Below are 14,823 nucleotides of genomic sequence, written 5' to 3'. Positions count from 1 at the left end.
GAGGTAGAACCAGGGTTCAGATTTGCTATACTCCTAGGCTCTCTGAAGGGGACTTACTGACCTGCTTTTTACTGTTATTGTCTCTACCGTAGATGTGCATGGAGCATTACAGACATAAAAGAAAACTATGCCCCTACCTCAAGGAGCTTCCAATTTAGCAAATTTAGTCACAGGTATGTAGTCCAGTCCTGTGAAATGCTGAGCAGACTTAACTCTCACTGAAGTCAATGGGTACTGAGGGTGCTGCTGAGAAATTTACAGGCCCACAATCTGGACAGATAACACAACAAACAAAGAAATCAAACTCTGATAAGAGAGAGAACATTGAGATGACTAAACTGGTGGAGGGATTGACCCAGTTACAGGTTTTCTTGCTTACAGAAGAACAGGCTCCCAAAGAGATGGATGAATGATGAGGCAGGGTATTTGTTTTCAGTGCCTATTCCTTTCACCTTGTGTTGTATGAGATATGATTTTTGTGAAAATAATGGACACCAAAGGATTCAACTCACCAGTGTTCTTCACAGCCAGAACTGGGGGCGGAGTAGTTGTTCACAGACTCAGTATCAGCTGGGTAACCATTGCTACTTTTCAATCTTGAATAATTTTTTCGAACAATGTATCCCCTGAAAGCTAGACAGACACAAGTATGAATAGGAGGAAGCTTCACAATCAGTCCTACACAGAACTAATAGCTTTTCTTATACAGAACAGGCACCCTCCTGCTCAGAGCTGAGTGCTTTTGGCCCCTATTTAAATAAATGGAGGCAAAAGGCAGTCAGCAACTTGCAGAATTGTGTCCACTTTTAAAACACTGGAAAAATATATAGGGCCTGATTTTCACTTACACTAAGGCCACTTTACACCACTCTGGTAGTGCAAAGAAACTTAAAGTGAGAATAAATGTAATTAATTAGTTTAAATGAAAATCAGGCCCATGATATATTAACTAAAACAGTAATAAAAAAACTATTCAGTTTTACCCACAACTACCAGGATTAGAACTGATTAATATTTTTCAAAATTTGAAATTTTGACTTAATTTTTTGTCAAGTTTTAACAACAAACATCACAATTTTTTCTTCCCCTATTTTTCAACCAGCTGTAACCATAACAGAGAATTTTAAAGATACATTAGGCTTAATCATGTCAAATATCTTCACATGCCAAGAAATGTTTTGAAGTTATACCACCAACACAAAAGCACACAAGTTAAGCAGCAGGTAAGAAACAGTAAATTAGATAGGAAGCTTCTAGTGCAGTGGAATGACAAAAAAAGTCAGTGGGTAAAATTTTCAAATGTGCTTAAGCCCTACGGAAAGTCAATAGGATTTTGGCACCTAAGTCAGTTCTGCACTTTTCAAAATTGTATCCAATATAAATTTGGGCTTCATTCTCTCTAGCATTGAGCCAAGATATTATAACTCCTGTATACAGCACAGGTAAGACCTGACCTTATAAATACAGAGGTGCATTTGAGAAGCAAGAAATTTAAGGAAATGTCACAAAGGAAACTAAAATCAAGGGTTTCCTTCTCTCCCCTAGGATCTATATCAAATACTGATTTATTTTAAAACATAAATAAAATGATTAAATGGCAGGAGGGGGTTGACACGAGGAAAATACATAAAACGTAGTTTAAATACAATACACACTCAAAAATGATGATAGCCTTCTACTGCACAATATATGAATCACGGAAACAACATAGGGAAAGGATTGTCTGTCATAGACCACCCTTGGGTATAGTAAGAACTAATGGGATGATACCATGCAAAGGAGAACTTGGGGTGAATATGAGGACACATCTCCCAGCAGCGGCCTCAATTAGGAAAGTCTCTCTACTTTAGGAAAGGCAGTAAAGCATCAGGTTAAGTCTGCAGAATCGTCCCACAATGGAAAAGCCCCATCACCTGAGTTGTTGAAATCTAGGCCCTGATGTTTCAATGACATCAGTGAGACTCTGTATGGGCACAGTGGATCCCAATGCAGGATCAGGCCCAAGAAATTTGAGAATATACTGAATGGATTGATCCTGCACTGGCTAAAGGATGTAGCAGGATGGAGAAGGGCCTGGATAACCTAAATATAGGAGGATTGATCAGAAGTCCTACAGGTCATTTCCATCTCTAATGAATATGATTTCTATGAAATCAGAAATATGTGTTGATAGCTATTTTTCCCAGTATCAGAGGGGTAGCCATGTTAGTCTGTGTCCACAAAAACGGGGAGTCCGGTGGCACTCTGAGAAGTGGTGTTTTTCACCCATGAAAGCTTATGTCCAACTAAATCTGTTAGTCTTTAAGGTGCCACCAGACTCCTCATTGTTTTTATTTTTCTCACGGTGTTTTAAATTCCAGGACCACTAGGCATTGTCCACCCCAATAGAAGACAAAGTCCCTGCCCTGTACAGTTTACACCTTAAAATCCTCACATTTTGGGATTATTCATGGAGTCTCATCTTTCAACATTTAACGATTCTTTTAAAAGCAGCCCATACTGATGTTCTGTTGTGTAATAATAAGAGTGTGTTAAAGAAAATAGAAAAATAGTCACCATAATCTCTTTATAAGGGTTTCCTTAGGGAGAGCTGTAACCTATCCCCTTCCTGTCTAGTTTAATCACAGGATAGCATTAACTGCCTTCTCTTCAACCAGTGTTTCTCGAGAAAATCCCTGTAGTCACATTTTTCTGTGCAATACAAGAAAATGAAAGCCACCTGAACTGCTTGAGCTGTGGTATGCAGTGCACCATAATAACCTAAATATTTCAGTGCCTTTTGGAATTTTCAGAATTGCCAGAGTTAGAAGCAGCAAAAAATGCTTTTTAGTGAGATGTCTTTATCTTTCACTTATTTATTTCAGTGGAAATTAACCATTCTTTTGCAGAAAGAATGATAGAAGTTGGGCCTTCTGAGGTGCTGTAAATACAGCATTCAGGTGTCATGAGACTGAAGCACTTTCTTTCCTTAATAATAAGACTGGAAAAGTCTGCCTATCTGGCAGAGATGAGGCAAACATTCAGTTGCCTCATGTGATCAGCCTTCCAATCCTTAACTATCCCCTACTGACCAAACAAGAAGCCTACTCTGATGTTGGCTGCAAAGACAACTGGCCAGCAGCAGCTATCTCTACAGAGCTGAAATGTGCCAAATACTGGTCAGTCTATGGACAAGTTTAAATAAAAAGGAGCGCTGAAAATAAACTAAAATAATAAAATAATGATAGCAGCAGCAGGTTTGTTTTTCACCTTTTCTTAAGTCTGAATCTTTAGACTTTTTTTTCCTCTTTACTACTATTTTTAAAAACGGAGTGTCACATTTCTTACAATGGCATTTTTTACCCTGTGGATACACTGGACCCCTCTTCACTTTTTTTTTAATGCAATGAAACAATTCAGGATTGTCCTTCATTCACTAAATAAATGGAGCTTGACTATATCTGATTTCACTGTAATAGGCTCCACTGTATTCCTTTGTTTTCATAAATATTTTAGAACTTAGCTTGTCTTTGATTAAACTCTATCAAAAAAGTTTCCTAGAATGCTTAGGTTCCGCAAGGTAACAGGTGTGCAATTCCTGATTCTCCTTTGACTCATGGGATAACCTCAGTAGCACGGCAGACCAACATGCTTCCTAGAGGTTTCATTCAACATTCAGAGGAGTGCTTCACTTCAGCATTTGTGAAATGGATCCATAATGTTTCCAAACCAACATACACACAGGGCATTCTACTGAGGGAGGCTGAGAGGTCGGGAAGCTGCTCCATCACAGCAATTTGCATTACTGACTTTGGCTGGTTTTGACACTAAGCACTTGGCTCAAAGAGTGTGAAATTAGTAGATTCATGTTGCTAGTGCCCCATGAACAATCATCACATCACTGAAGAAGAATGATTACCAGCTGTCACTTTATTTTCACCTTATGTATTCTCTACCGCAAACTTCACAGCAACAATATATTCAGTCCTGATCCTTTACATGGCTAATGACAACAGGATTTGAGCTTGGAGCAAAATGGGATGTGAACTGCACATTATCACTCAGATTAATAGTCATTCGGTGTTAAATATTATATGTGCCATGCACTTTGTATACTGATGCTCATATAAAATGAGTTTTCCCTCAGGTTCAGCAGGTAGCAAGTTGCAATTATTTTTACTTTCAGGACTCTGAGACTTGATTCCCAAAGAATTTACTGAGCCATATAGATTACACTCAAAGTTGTTCAATTTTGGTCAGCAGAAAGTCCAGGCATTTTCCTGCTGATTTGCATAGGGAATGACATGCTACAATGGGCTGTTGAGCACAATGTAGAGAGCAATCAGGACAAGCATAGATCGATGCATCAAACATATAGGCAGGAGGTACGGAAACATTTTAAAGCAGCAAGAGAGGATTCACCCTGCTCAAGAAACATCTCTCTCTCTCTCTCTCTCTCTCTTCATTCCTAACCATAAAAGAGCATGTAAAACAGCTACTTACTCCTTACATAGACAGACACTTTCAAATCCTAATCCCATTTACAGTAACAAACAAGAATTACTGTGCCCTTGGAAATGCAAACTAGTCACTTGTTGAAGGGAAGATACCATAATATCATGATACTTTATAGGCTCAAATTTCAAACTTGGGTTCCCAAGTAAGACCTCTGACTCCCTCATTTGTCTTCTCAAATAAGCACTTCCAGTGTTTAAATGTCAAAATTTGAGAGGGTTTGGACACCATGGTCCTCCACTCTTTTACACAAGTTTGATGCCAGCCTAAAACTATTGTATGGTGTAAGGATATGGAGAATCATGCCCCCTCTCTAGGTATCCAGGGATGCCCATTGATCTCAGGAAGTTTGCAGGTTTATATAGTACAAACCTCAGGAGGCAAAACACTTCTCTCCCCCGTCCCCCATTCCTTCAGTGGAAGAATGAATAGAAAACTGAGTTTCAACTTGTGGAATTTCTTTTCCCAGCATGTGTTCTCTCATAAAGGGGAGAACAGAGCTCTAAATGTACTAATAAGTATTAGCACCCTTTTTCCAGGGTTGCAAACAGGGCTTATGCTGCTGCTGTATATTACTGTTTGCACAAAGCAGATTACTGGCTGTTACAGTAAAATCTGAGGCGCAAAAGCCTGTGACAGCACCCAGAATTGTGGCTGCTAATCTGAACCTCTTAAATCTAGAAATCAGGCTGGACCAAGTAGGAACAGGTTCGCCAAGGAGTTCTGTCCTTTGCTGGCTCCAGCTGGGTGATGAAATAATGCAGGAATAGCCTGCCTGTCCAGTGACCTTTCAGTGCTTTTCTGTTTACAGTCAAAACCAGGAAGTACAAATCTAATAGAAATGTAGATGCACTCAAAGGGTATGTCTACATTTGGAGCTGAGGGTGTGATTCCTCAGCACTTTTGAAAATCCTAACCATATACATTTTACATACATATTAACTTAATGTAAATGGTATGTAGTTCTCCACAGTCCCAAAACTTTGCTCTTAGAAGGTTGTTAGTTAAGGCTGTGCAAATAATTGGTGAGCAACATCACATGGTAAAAAGTTACAAGACAGAAGTAGTTGATAAAGGGATTGTCTCATTTCTCTTTCCTCCTGAGCATCCACCATTTTGTGTTACAAAAAAGAACTGGAATCTTGAGTTCTCAGTAAAGAATTTCACAGTAAAGTGTGGCATATGGTGAGTGCATGAGTGTGTGTCGGAGGAGGGGATGGTGGCTCAATGGATTAGTCATTTGCCTTTCACCTCTGGAAGCAGAGTTTAAACTCAATCCTGACTAGAGTCGCACAGCATATTCCAGATGGCTAAAGAGGCCTTAATTAACATGAGTTCAGTGATGTCACCTCAGATCTAAGTGAATCGCATGCCCCATTCATTTGGCATTTTGGCAGTGTCTGCTCACAAATGAAACAAACAGAGATTAAAATCCTCTCTTAAGTCTTTGGAGAGAGCTGTCACTCGACATGGAAATCCATGCTATGGTGACTGGGAATGGAGTAAAAACAAACAAAAAAATTACCATTATAATTGTACTTACTTGGTTTTAATTCTAATTAATAAAATGTGGTGATACAAATATAGCTACAGATCCAAAGCTGGTGTAAATCAGCATCGCTCCACTGAAATCAAACAATGGCAATACACTGATTTACACCAGCTGTGAATCTGGCTCAATGTAATGTTAAAATTATTTCAACAAAGTGATCTTTTCCTTGTCCTAGGCTTTAAACAAAGCAATACAAACCACAGCACAAAGAAACAACACTAATTCATTTTTGTCTGAGGAACTCAGTTCTTTCACAATATCTTTGCCTTCTCTGTGAGGTAGAAAATTGTTATTATCCACGTTTTACCAATTGGGAAACTTAGACACAAAGAGGTGGGTAAGGTTTTGCCTACACTGGGGATTTTAGCCACCAGTGTAAATACACTGATGTAGCTCACACTGTGTGAGCCACTAGTGTAGATGTACTGAACTGCTTAAATTCATAAACATTTTACCTATTAGCAAGGGTTTTTTTTCCAGCCCAAATAATGACTTATTTTTGGTGTAATATTATACACATAAGAAATGTATCTTCATGTATACTTGGTTTTTTAAAAAATGTGTTTTTTCTTCCAACATTTCATCAATGGATAGTGAACTGCTTGGGCCCACTGAGATCTCCAGACCACCAGCTCATGTATTTGAAAGACATCTGTTTATTTTTAAATTGCAAATGTAGCCTACCTCAAAGACTGACTTCAAGAAATGAACAATCTGAACAAGTCAAGAGGTTTCCAATCAGAAGCTGTGTTCCTCCTTTCTATCAGGCTGTGATCACTTGCTGTCAAAACCACTTAAACAATATCCTGGAATTTGAATGAAGTCCCCCCACAATTAAAATGAGCAGGATAATCCTGCAAGAATTATTCAGCCAAATCATTTTTCACACCGTTTAAAGTAATGATAAGGTCATTTACAAAAGAAATCACTGCCTTTGAAATGTTGACTTGTAGACAGAGGACTGCCTGGAGGAGGGCCATAGATAACAGTGAAGACTGGCCTCCTAACACCACCCTCGCAGTCTTTGGAACTGATTCCGATGAAGAGAAGGCCCAATAAGGTTAATACCCCTACTTTGATCTCTGTCAAAGCGTACCAGCAAGAATTAATTTACATTTCAGATGAAAAAGGTTGACAGCATGAAAAGGCATCTTGTTTCTGGTATGTGAATGTGCTGTAATAGATCGGGAATTCTGAAAGGAAGTTCTGAGGAAGCTAAAGGGATAAGCCGCACTGCTGCTTTTATTGGGAAGGAGATGAAAGGAAAACAAATTTCAATATGTGCTGCTCTGTAGAAACATGTAAGCCAAATGCTTCCAAAATTTCAAGGACTGCTTTATTTTGCTATATATATTTTAATTATATAGTTTTACAAATGCCTGACCAGCAAATGCAAGTACTGAATCTCTGTGATCTAAATTGCTCATTCTTTAAAATAATGTTAAAATGACCACATTTCTTTTTCTTGAAATGCTGTCCTTTATCTGTACTTACATTGTAAGCTCTTCAGTGTGGAGATTATGTCTATTTGCCTGTTCAGCACCACACACTTTTATGGTGGCATGGAAGTAACAATAGTAATAGACAGTCTATTTTAAAACCCAGATAATGGTCACACTTTGCAATTATTTGCTCAGCCTTGAAACACAGAAAGACTAATGTGCAGAGATAAACAAAAATGTTTAGAAAGAAGTTTCAATTAGAGAGTCCTAGATATAGATTTCCTAAGGCAGAGAGTCTCACACAAACTGAAGTTTGATTTTCTGAAATAAATGATTATGCACTATAAATTCTAAAGCTGTGCCAAAGATGGGAATAGCTGTAAAGCATGATTAACATGAAGGTGTGCTGTGTCACTCTGAACTCTGTAGTCCTAATGCACATCCATCCAATCTGATCAACACAATGATTTAATGGTTCTGTCTGGCCCTGGTATGGGCGTATGGTGTATGCTATGGTGGGAGGAGTGCCAGGACCCTTCCATATTTGTCTGGGCTACGCAAGGACTGTATAGCAGTCTCTGCACTCAAGGGAGCTCTGTCTACTCCTCTGGATACACAGTGTCACAAAGGTGACAGAATGGAACATGGCTCTGCTTCTGTCCGATCCTTATGTTCCCTGGAGGGAGTGGGAGTGCATAAACAGCACTCCATAAAGGGTTTAGCAATGGGCATGCATATTCTGCATGCCCAGGACCTCTACATGGAATTCTGAGGCAGAATGCCTCCTAGCACTCTCCAGGGGCTGATGCTGTACCACATTGCCTTCCTATGTGCTGTGCATACATGGGACAATCTAGTCCCAAATGACTACTTTAAGAACTGGTACTAGTGCAGACTGAACGGTCACCTCTGACCTAGCCTCTCTTTCCCCCATACTGCACAGGCTGTTGGGTTGGCTGGGAAATTGAGGTGCAGACTTTCCAAAAAGAGTATTACTGTCAAGAGTCAGTGTTTTGCAATACATCTAAAGATGGATTCCCTGTCTGAAGAACGGGACTCTGTTAAAATGAGAACAATGGAAGATAACAGCACAGGGGAGGGGAGCAAGTGGAGAATATGATTATCCAGTCACTTGATATTTGCTGTAACTTGGAAAAACCTTCCCGTTCAACAGCTCCCAATTTCATTGAACATACAGCATATAACCCTAGAGCGAAGCACATGCTATTTTATGAATTTGTACAGAATAATATGTATAAAGAGCCTCACCCTAAGAGAAATGTACATTGCCTTTCTAATTCTATAGCCAGAATTGTATTATTTTGCCTTCCTCTTGAAAATCATAGTGATGCTGACTCTCAGGGAACAGGGCTGGGGAAAGGAAGTTAGTTGTTGGATTTATAATGAAAATGGCTTGTCATTAACATTTTGGTTTTATGTTCAGAAGTGAGAGAACATTCAGCAGAAAAATCTTTTCTTTCAGTTTAACTATCATCTAAGGAAAACAGAACTCAGAGGTAACAAAAGTCACATAATTATAGTATAGGCAATGGCTGCACTGAAATGTGGAGCACAGGTTTCTCTGTTGGTCCATCTGCTATGGCTCTTTTTAGATCTGTTACAGAACTCCTTCACCCTTGGTTGCAGGGAACAATGGCATGCACAGGCAGGGCCAGCTCCAGGCACCAGCATTCCAAGCTGGTGCTTGGGGCGGCACTCTGCAAGGGGCGGCAGTCTCTGTTGTTTTGCCCCCAAGCAGTGCGCCGAATTGCCGCCGCGGAGGGTTGGGGCAGTCCGTGCGCCTTTAGGGTGGCAGTCGTGTTTCCGCGGTGAGGGCAATTCGGCGGCAGCTTCTATGTTTAGCTGTCCGGGGCGGGTTCAGCTAAACATAGAAGCTGCCGCCGAATTGCCGCCACCGCGGAAATGCGCCTGCCGCCCTAAGGGCACAACAACTGCCCCCGCCGGCCACGGCGGCAATTCAGTGCGCTGCTTGGAGCAGCAAAAACTGTAGAGCCGGCCCTGTGCACAGGTGTGGTACATCAACCCTAGTTTGCTTCATGTTGGCTGCATTTGAAACTATAGCCTCCTTGCTACTGAGTTCAGTAGGATGGATCTTATATTTTCAGTGCCATATGATCTCTTGCTCTCTACTAGAGACCTGCACCACCCTGCGGGCCTGTTCCGTCAATAATCTCTTTCAAGTTTATTCAAATTCATATTGATTTGAGTGCATTGAAGCCTGGCAGGGAATCAGAGGCTTGGCCCAAACTGGGAAAATCAGCAGCAATTAAGAATAAAACCTGGCAATCTGCCAATATTAGGGCTAACCAGAAAGCCAGAGAGATGGCATGTCCAGTGCCTATCATCCACACTTTAAGCAAAATGATTCTAGTGCTTCACACCAACTCTACACATGGTTAATACACATTGACTCTCTGAGCCCAGATGAATCCCTGAAAACTCATCCAATGGCTTTTAATCAGTATGTTTTGCTTTCAAAAAGGTACTCACCATAAAAGCTCTAAAGTGCTAGAGTCCTGTCACTGGTGACATTTGATATTGAAGAACACATGATCAGAAGCAGTATTTTCTGATTGCTTTTGTTTGAGCTGTTTACATTTCTCTCAGCTATAAATACTGACATGAAGTTATCCATAGCAAAATAGATATAGTCTGTGGAAATAATGTTTTAATTACCTGCTTGAATATGTATAGCAGCATCAGTTCTTCTGTTCCTGATTTCCTTGTACTTCCTGCGAGCTTCATATCCTTTCCAGGCTAAAAATACAAACCCATGTGTTGGGAATTACATTTATTTAAGGAAGTGTTATAGAGTCAGAGATGTGCCTAATCTTTCATCCTCCCTGCCATAACCACCCCCTCCCACTACCTCTTCCTCACCCACCCACCAGTTGAACTCTGGGCTCATGACTGGAGTATAAGCATCTCCAGAACTTCAAACACATCTCCAGTCTTCCAAATTTTAATTGTCAACATGTGCTCTCTGATGTCATAAAGTCAAGCAAAGACTGTGAGGTGCAGAATTATTGGAGGTCAAAGTTCAATGCAAACAACTGCATCCCTCTAATGCCCCGCCTCCCAAAAAATAAATCAATAGAGTGAAGCATGATAAACTACAAATAATCAACCTTCCCAGCCCACGGCAGTATTTATGTTATTTGGAATGCAGAGGTACATGCAAAAAGAAGAGTGTAGCTATTGCATCTCTTCTGCATGCTGCACGTTAGTTGAGAGACACTGAACAACACTCTTTCTTTGTTTACAGGCATAGTCTATAATAGTAAAACATTTAAACAAAGACATTAGTGATTACTAAACTGATAACTTAGAAATTAATCTGTAATGTTGGTATCAGCTGGAGGGAAAAAGTACCACATGTTATTTTGATTTCACAGCAAACCATTGAGAAAATGAATAGATAATTTGCAGGCAATTGAAAATGCCAAGATTGTGCATGAAATAAGAAATATGAATGTTTACCTGACTGAATGGTGACAGCACTATTTTCTCTTCTCTCTTTGATTCTCTTATATCTCCTAGCTCCAAGCCACCCCTTGGTATAGGCCTGCATTACCACCACCCTGCCTATAACTTCTCGCAGGAACAAATTTAACTGCTCTATATGGTAATACTTTAGGAACACCTGAAATGGAACAACAGGTTCAGCATTACATGTAAGCAGTAGAATAAAATCTTTTATACTGCCTCTTCATTAGTATTGTTTCAATCTACATTACAGCATCATTGCTAGAAAAAGCTGCTAAATCTTATAGCTAGAATTTCAGAAACCATGTTGTAGAATATATGTTTTTAGTTTATTCCACTAATTACAATCACCCATTACAATGTAAGTCACACAATTATCCCATTACCCCAAGTAAATAACCCATGACAGCTTGGTCAGAATGCTGCTTTTCTGTATCAGCAATGTTTAAATATAGCTTTTCAAGCTAGAGCTGATTTGTGGTAACATTTTCAATAATGGTCTCTTTCATTAATGTGGCCTTACACTGGAAATCCGGTGGGAGTCCTTAGGATAAACATTAGCACAAAGCATTCCTCATGATAATGATAAGAGGGGCGAGGGGTGAGTTTATAAATACAATATTGTATTCTAGTTCAGGGGCCAAATCCGAAGGGCCCTTATTCAGGAAACTCCCGTGGGTTGACTTCTAAGGAATGAGCAAACAATTCAGGGTTTGGCCCCATATTTTGCAAAATCAGTCACATCATTTAAAACCATGAACAAAGGCTGCTACTAAAATAGCCCAGAGCAGCTCATCTGAAAGGCAGGACAACTTCTAACACAGCAAACTGATACTGGCCTAAAGTGGTTCACAGATAGCAAAGGCTAAATGGTGGCATTAAGCCACAACCTGCAGTAGGTTGCTGGAGGCATCATGCCTCAGGTGCACCCAGGGGTGGTGCAGGTACTATGCCACCTTTGGGAGAAGGTTTTATGTGCATCTCTCCTTATGCAGGCTAGGGAGGAAAGGGGCATTCCCTCGATCTAGGGAGGCTAGCATCTGCAGCAATATGAGCCTGGAGCAGCAGTCCGCGTGTAGAAGCAGGGGACATTCCTTGCACCCTCTCCCTTTCCTGTCACATCCACACAATGCTGGGCAGAATGAGCCACGGCTTCATTAAACCACTCATTAGACATGCCTCACTGCAGAGAGGACACCCCTGGAGAAAACCAGAAACGTGCCCTACCTTTGTTTTCCCAAGAACCCAATTGTCTAGTTTTGATTTCTCCAAAATAGCAATACAGCTTTCTCTGCTACCAAGAGGGGTCTGATGTGCCTTGAAAGCCAGGTAATAATACCTACAAACACCAAAGGACAAAGAAAGAGCAAGTTAATTGCTACATAAACACACTTTGATTGCAACAGGGAATTAGTATACTCCCGCTAAAGAAGTACTCTGAGTATTGTGGGCCAGATCCTCAGCCCTACTAAGTCCCCAGACTCCTTTCCACTAATAAGGTGGACAAAGGGGATTAAAGTCCTAAGTGGGCAGCTGAGGATACACCCAACACTGCCACCACCTATTTCATCCTTAGGTGCATGAGGAAAGGGCTATGGCTGAAGCATGCTGCACTCTAGCAATCCCTGCCAGTGTAATGGCCCATAAGGAGATTTTATGAGGCAGTGCCATTTAGAACAGCCTAGATGCTGCACTAAGTTTTGCTTGGGAATGGAGCTATACCAGTGAGAGGTTGGGGAGGTGGTAGAAAGCAAAACAATGGAAAGGAATGAGAAAATTAAAAAAAAACTCATCTCCTCTGGGAATCTACAAATATGCCCCTCAAGTTTAGATGTCGCTCTAAATGTCCTGAGAAGTGGGAGAAAGAAAGCACTCCTCTTTCCCTATGTGACACCATTGCATTTGCACTCAGCAAGGCAGCAGAAGTGCTCAAGCTAAGTCCTAAAGACAGTTTAAATGGAAGAGGGCTGCTTGCACAGTTTTTTCCCTGAAGACCCTTTTTCTTTGGCACTTGCTAGCCTTCTGGCCACCCTGCAAAGCCCTTTTTTCAGATATCTGGGAAAAGTGTGGGGAGGCGAACATAAAGGAGATACTTTGCTGCTGCTAACTAGCTAGTAATTATTAGTTAGGATTGCGTGAGGACTCTCTCTCTCTCTCTCTCTCTCTCCACACACACACACACACACACACAGTTACTCATTTTTATTGATATTATGCATTTTTAATCATTATGAAAGCCTCAAGGGCAATGGTCTGCCACTTGTTACAAAGCATTAAAATAAATACAAATAAACACACATCGTCATACAGAGCTAACAGGATTAGAAAATCAGTCTTACACTCCATCATATTCTCCTATGCTACATTTACCTCTGTTTTTTGTATGTATATAAAAACTATGTCTAAAAGCAATGCCGTCTTTTTAAAAACTAAGGGCCACATTCTCTGTTGGTGTAAATTGGTGCAGCTCCACCAGAGCCCATTGGAGCTGTGCTAGTTTACACTGGCGGTGAATTTGATTCTGCAACGTTTTAGATATTAGCACTTCTTAACTGTCAGTTGAGCCAACACCTTTTTTAGTAGGGAGGAAACAAGCCTAAGTCAGCATACAATGTATGAATTCAAACTCAGACTTTATCACCACCAATTATGGGACCATATTCAGCTTCATACTTAGCTCTGGTCCCACAGGAAGTGATTATGGCTTCTGGAAAGAAGAAGCGTAAGAGAAAGGTGCTAACCTGGAACTGGTGTCACACTAACAAAGAGTGATGACATTCTGGCTCCATTGAAGTCAATGGGAGTTTTGCCTTTAACCTCCATAGGGCCAGGATTTCAGCCAGTGACCACTCTTGTGCCTTTAAATTTCTGGAGTAAAAGTCTGTATACACTCAGCAGTCATGCCCCCAGTCTGCCCCACCCTGTTCCAGAACTGTCACCTCTACCATATTTAAACTACTTGGCTGTTAGTCCTTAAGTTACATCTGTGTAGGAGCTCAATTGTTTAGATCAGGGGTGGCCAACCTGAGCCTGAGAAGGAGCCAGAATGTACCAATGTACATTGCCAAAGAGCCACAGTAATACATCAGCAGCCCCCCCATCAGTTCCCCACCCCCCACTCCCAGTGCCTCCTGCCCACCAGCAGCCCCACTGATCAGCGCCTCCCCTGCCCTCCCCACACCTCCCGATCAGCTGTTTCGTGGCATGCAGGAGGCTCTGGGGAGGAGGGGGAGGAGCGAGGGCATGGCAGGCTCAAGGGAGGGGATGGGAAGGGGTGGAGTGAGGGCAGGGCATGTGACAGAGCCAGGGGTTGAGCAGTGAGCACCCCCAACACATTGGAAAGTTGGCACCTGTAGCTCCAGCCCTGGAGTCAGTGCCTATGCAAGGAGCCGCATATTAACTTCTGAAGAGCCGCATGTGGCTCCGGAGCCACAGGTTGGCCACCCCTGCTATAGACTGTGATTGATGGAAGGGTGACAGGCCTCGCTAACTGTTCCCCTGAGATATAAAATGAGGAACAGCAACCAGGTGCCCCTTAAGATCCAAAGAAGGGGAAGTGACCAGCGAGAGCCTGAAACATGCAGCCATGTAAGGACTGGGCACAGGCTAACTCATACTAAAGAAAATATGGATAGTTATTATGGAGGGAGAAACCAGGAGAATATGATTTTCAAATATTAGCTTCAGTTAATCTCTAGAGAGCAGCACCAATTGTCACAAGAAAGAAAAAAGAACCACTAAAATTGTCAATAAAGATCAAAAGGTAACAAACCAATGGCTAAAGCATTGTAGCCAATATTGGAACAGACACACTGAGGAGCTATGCTG

The 14,823-nt window shown here is 41.2% G+C and overlaps 1 protein-coding gene across 1 annotated transcript in view; it reads right to left on the bottom strand.

The window, feature by feature from the left end:
- MYO3B (myosin IIIB) overlaps window positions 1-14,823 on the bottom strand; it is a 298,690-nt gene that overhangs the window by 101,895 nt on the left and 181,972 nt on the right. The window contains exons 26-29 of the mRNA XM_045033165.1: window positions 12,223-12,334; window positions 10,990-11,152; window positions 10,186-10,266; window positions 513-633 (exon numbers count right to left, since the gene is read on the bottom strand). Coding sequence (XP_044889100.1) covers window positions 513-633; window positions 10,186-10,266; window positions 10,990-11,152; window positions 12,223-12,334 — 477 coding nt within the window. The remainder of the gene's footprint in view (window positions 1-512; window positions 634-10,185; window positions 10,267-10,989; window positions 11,153-12,222; window positions 12,335-14,823) is intronic.

The sequence above is a fragment of the Mauremys mutica genome, chromosome 10, assembly GCF_020497125.1.
Source record: "Mauremys mutica isolate MM-2020 ecotype Southern chromosome 10, ASM2049712v1, whole genome shotgun sequence".
NCBI lineage: Eukaryota > Metazoa > Chordata > Testudines > Geoemydidae > Mauremys > Mauremys mutica.
The sequence above is the reverse complement of the archived record's forward strand: the minus strand, read 5'-3'. Positions and strand labels throughout refer to the sequence as shown.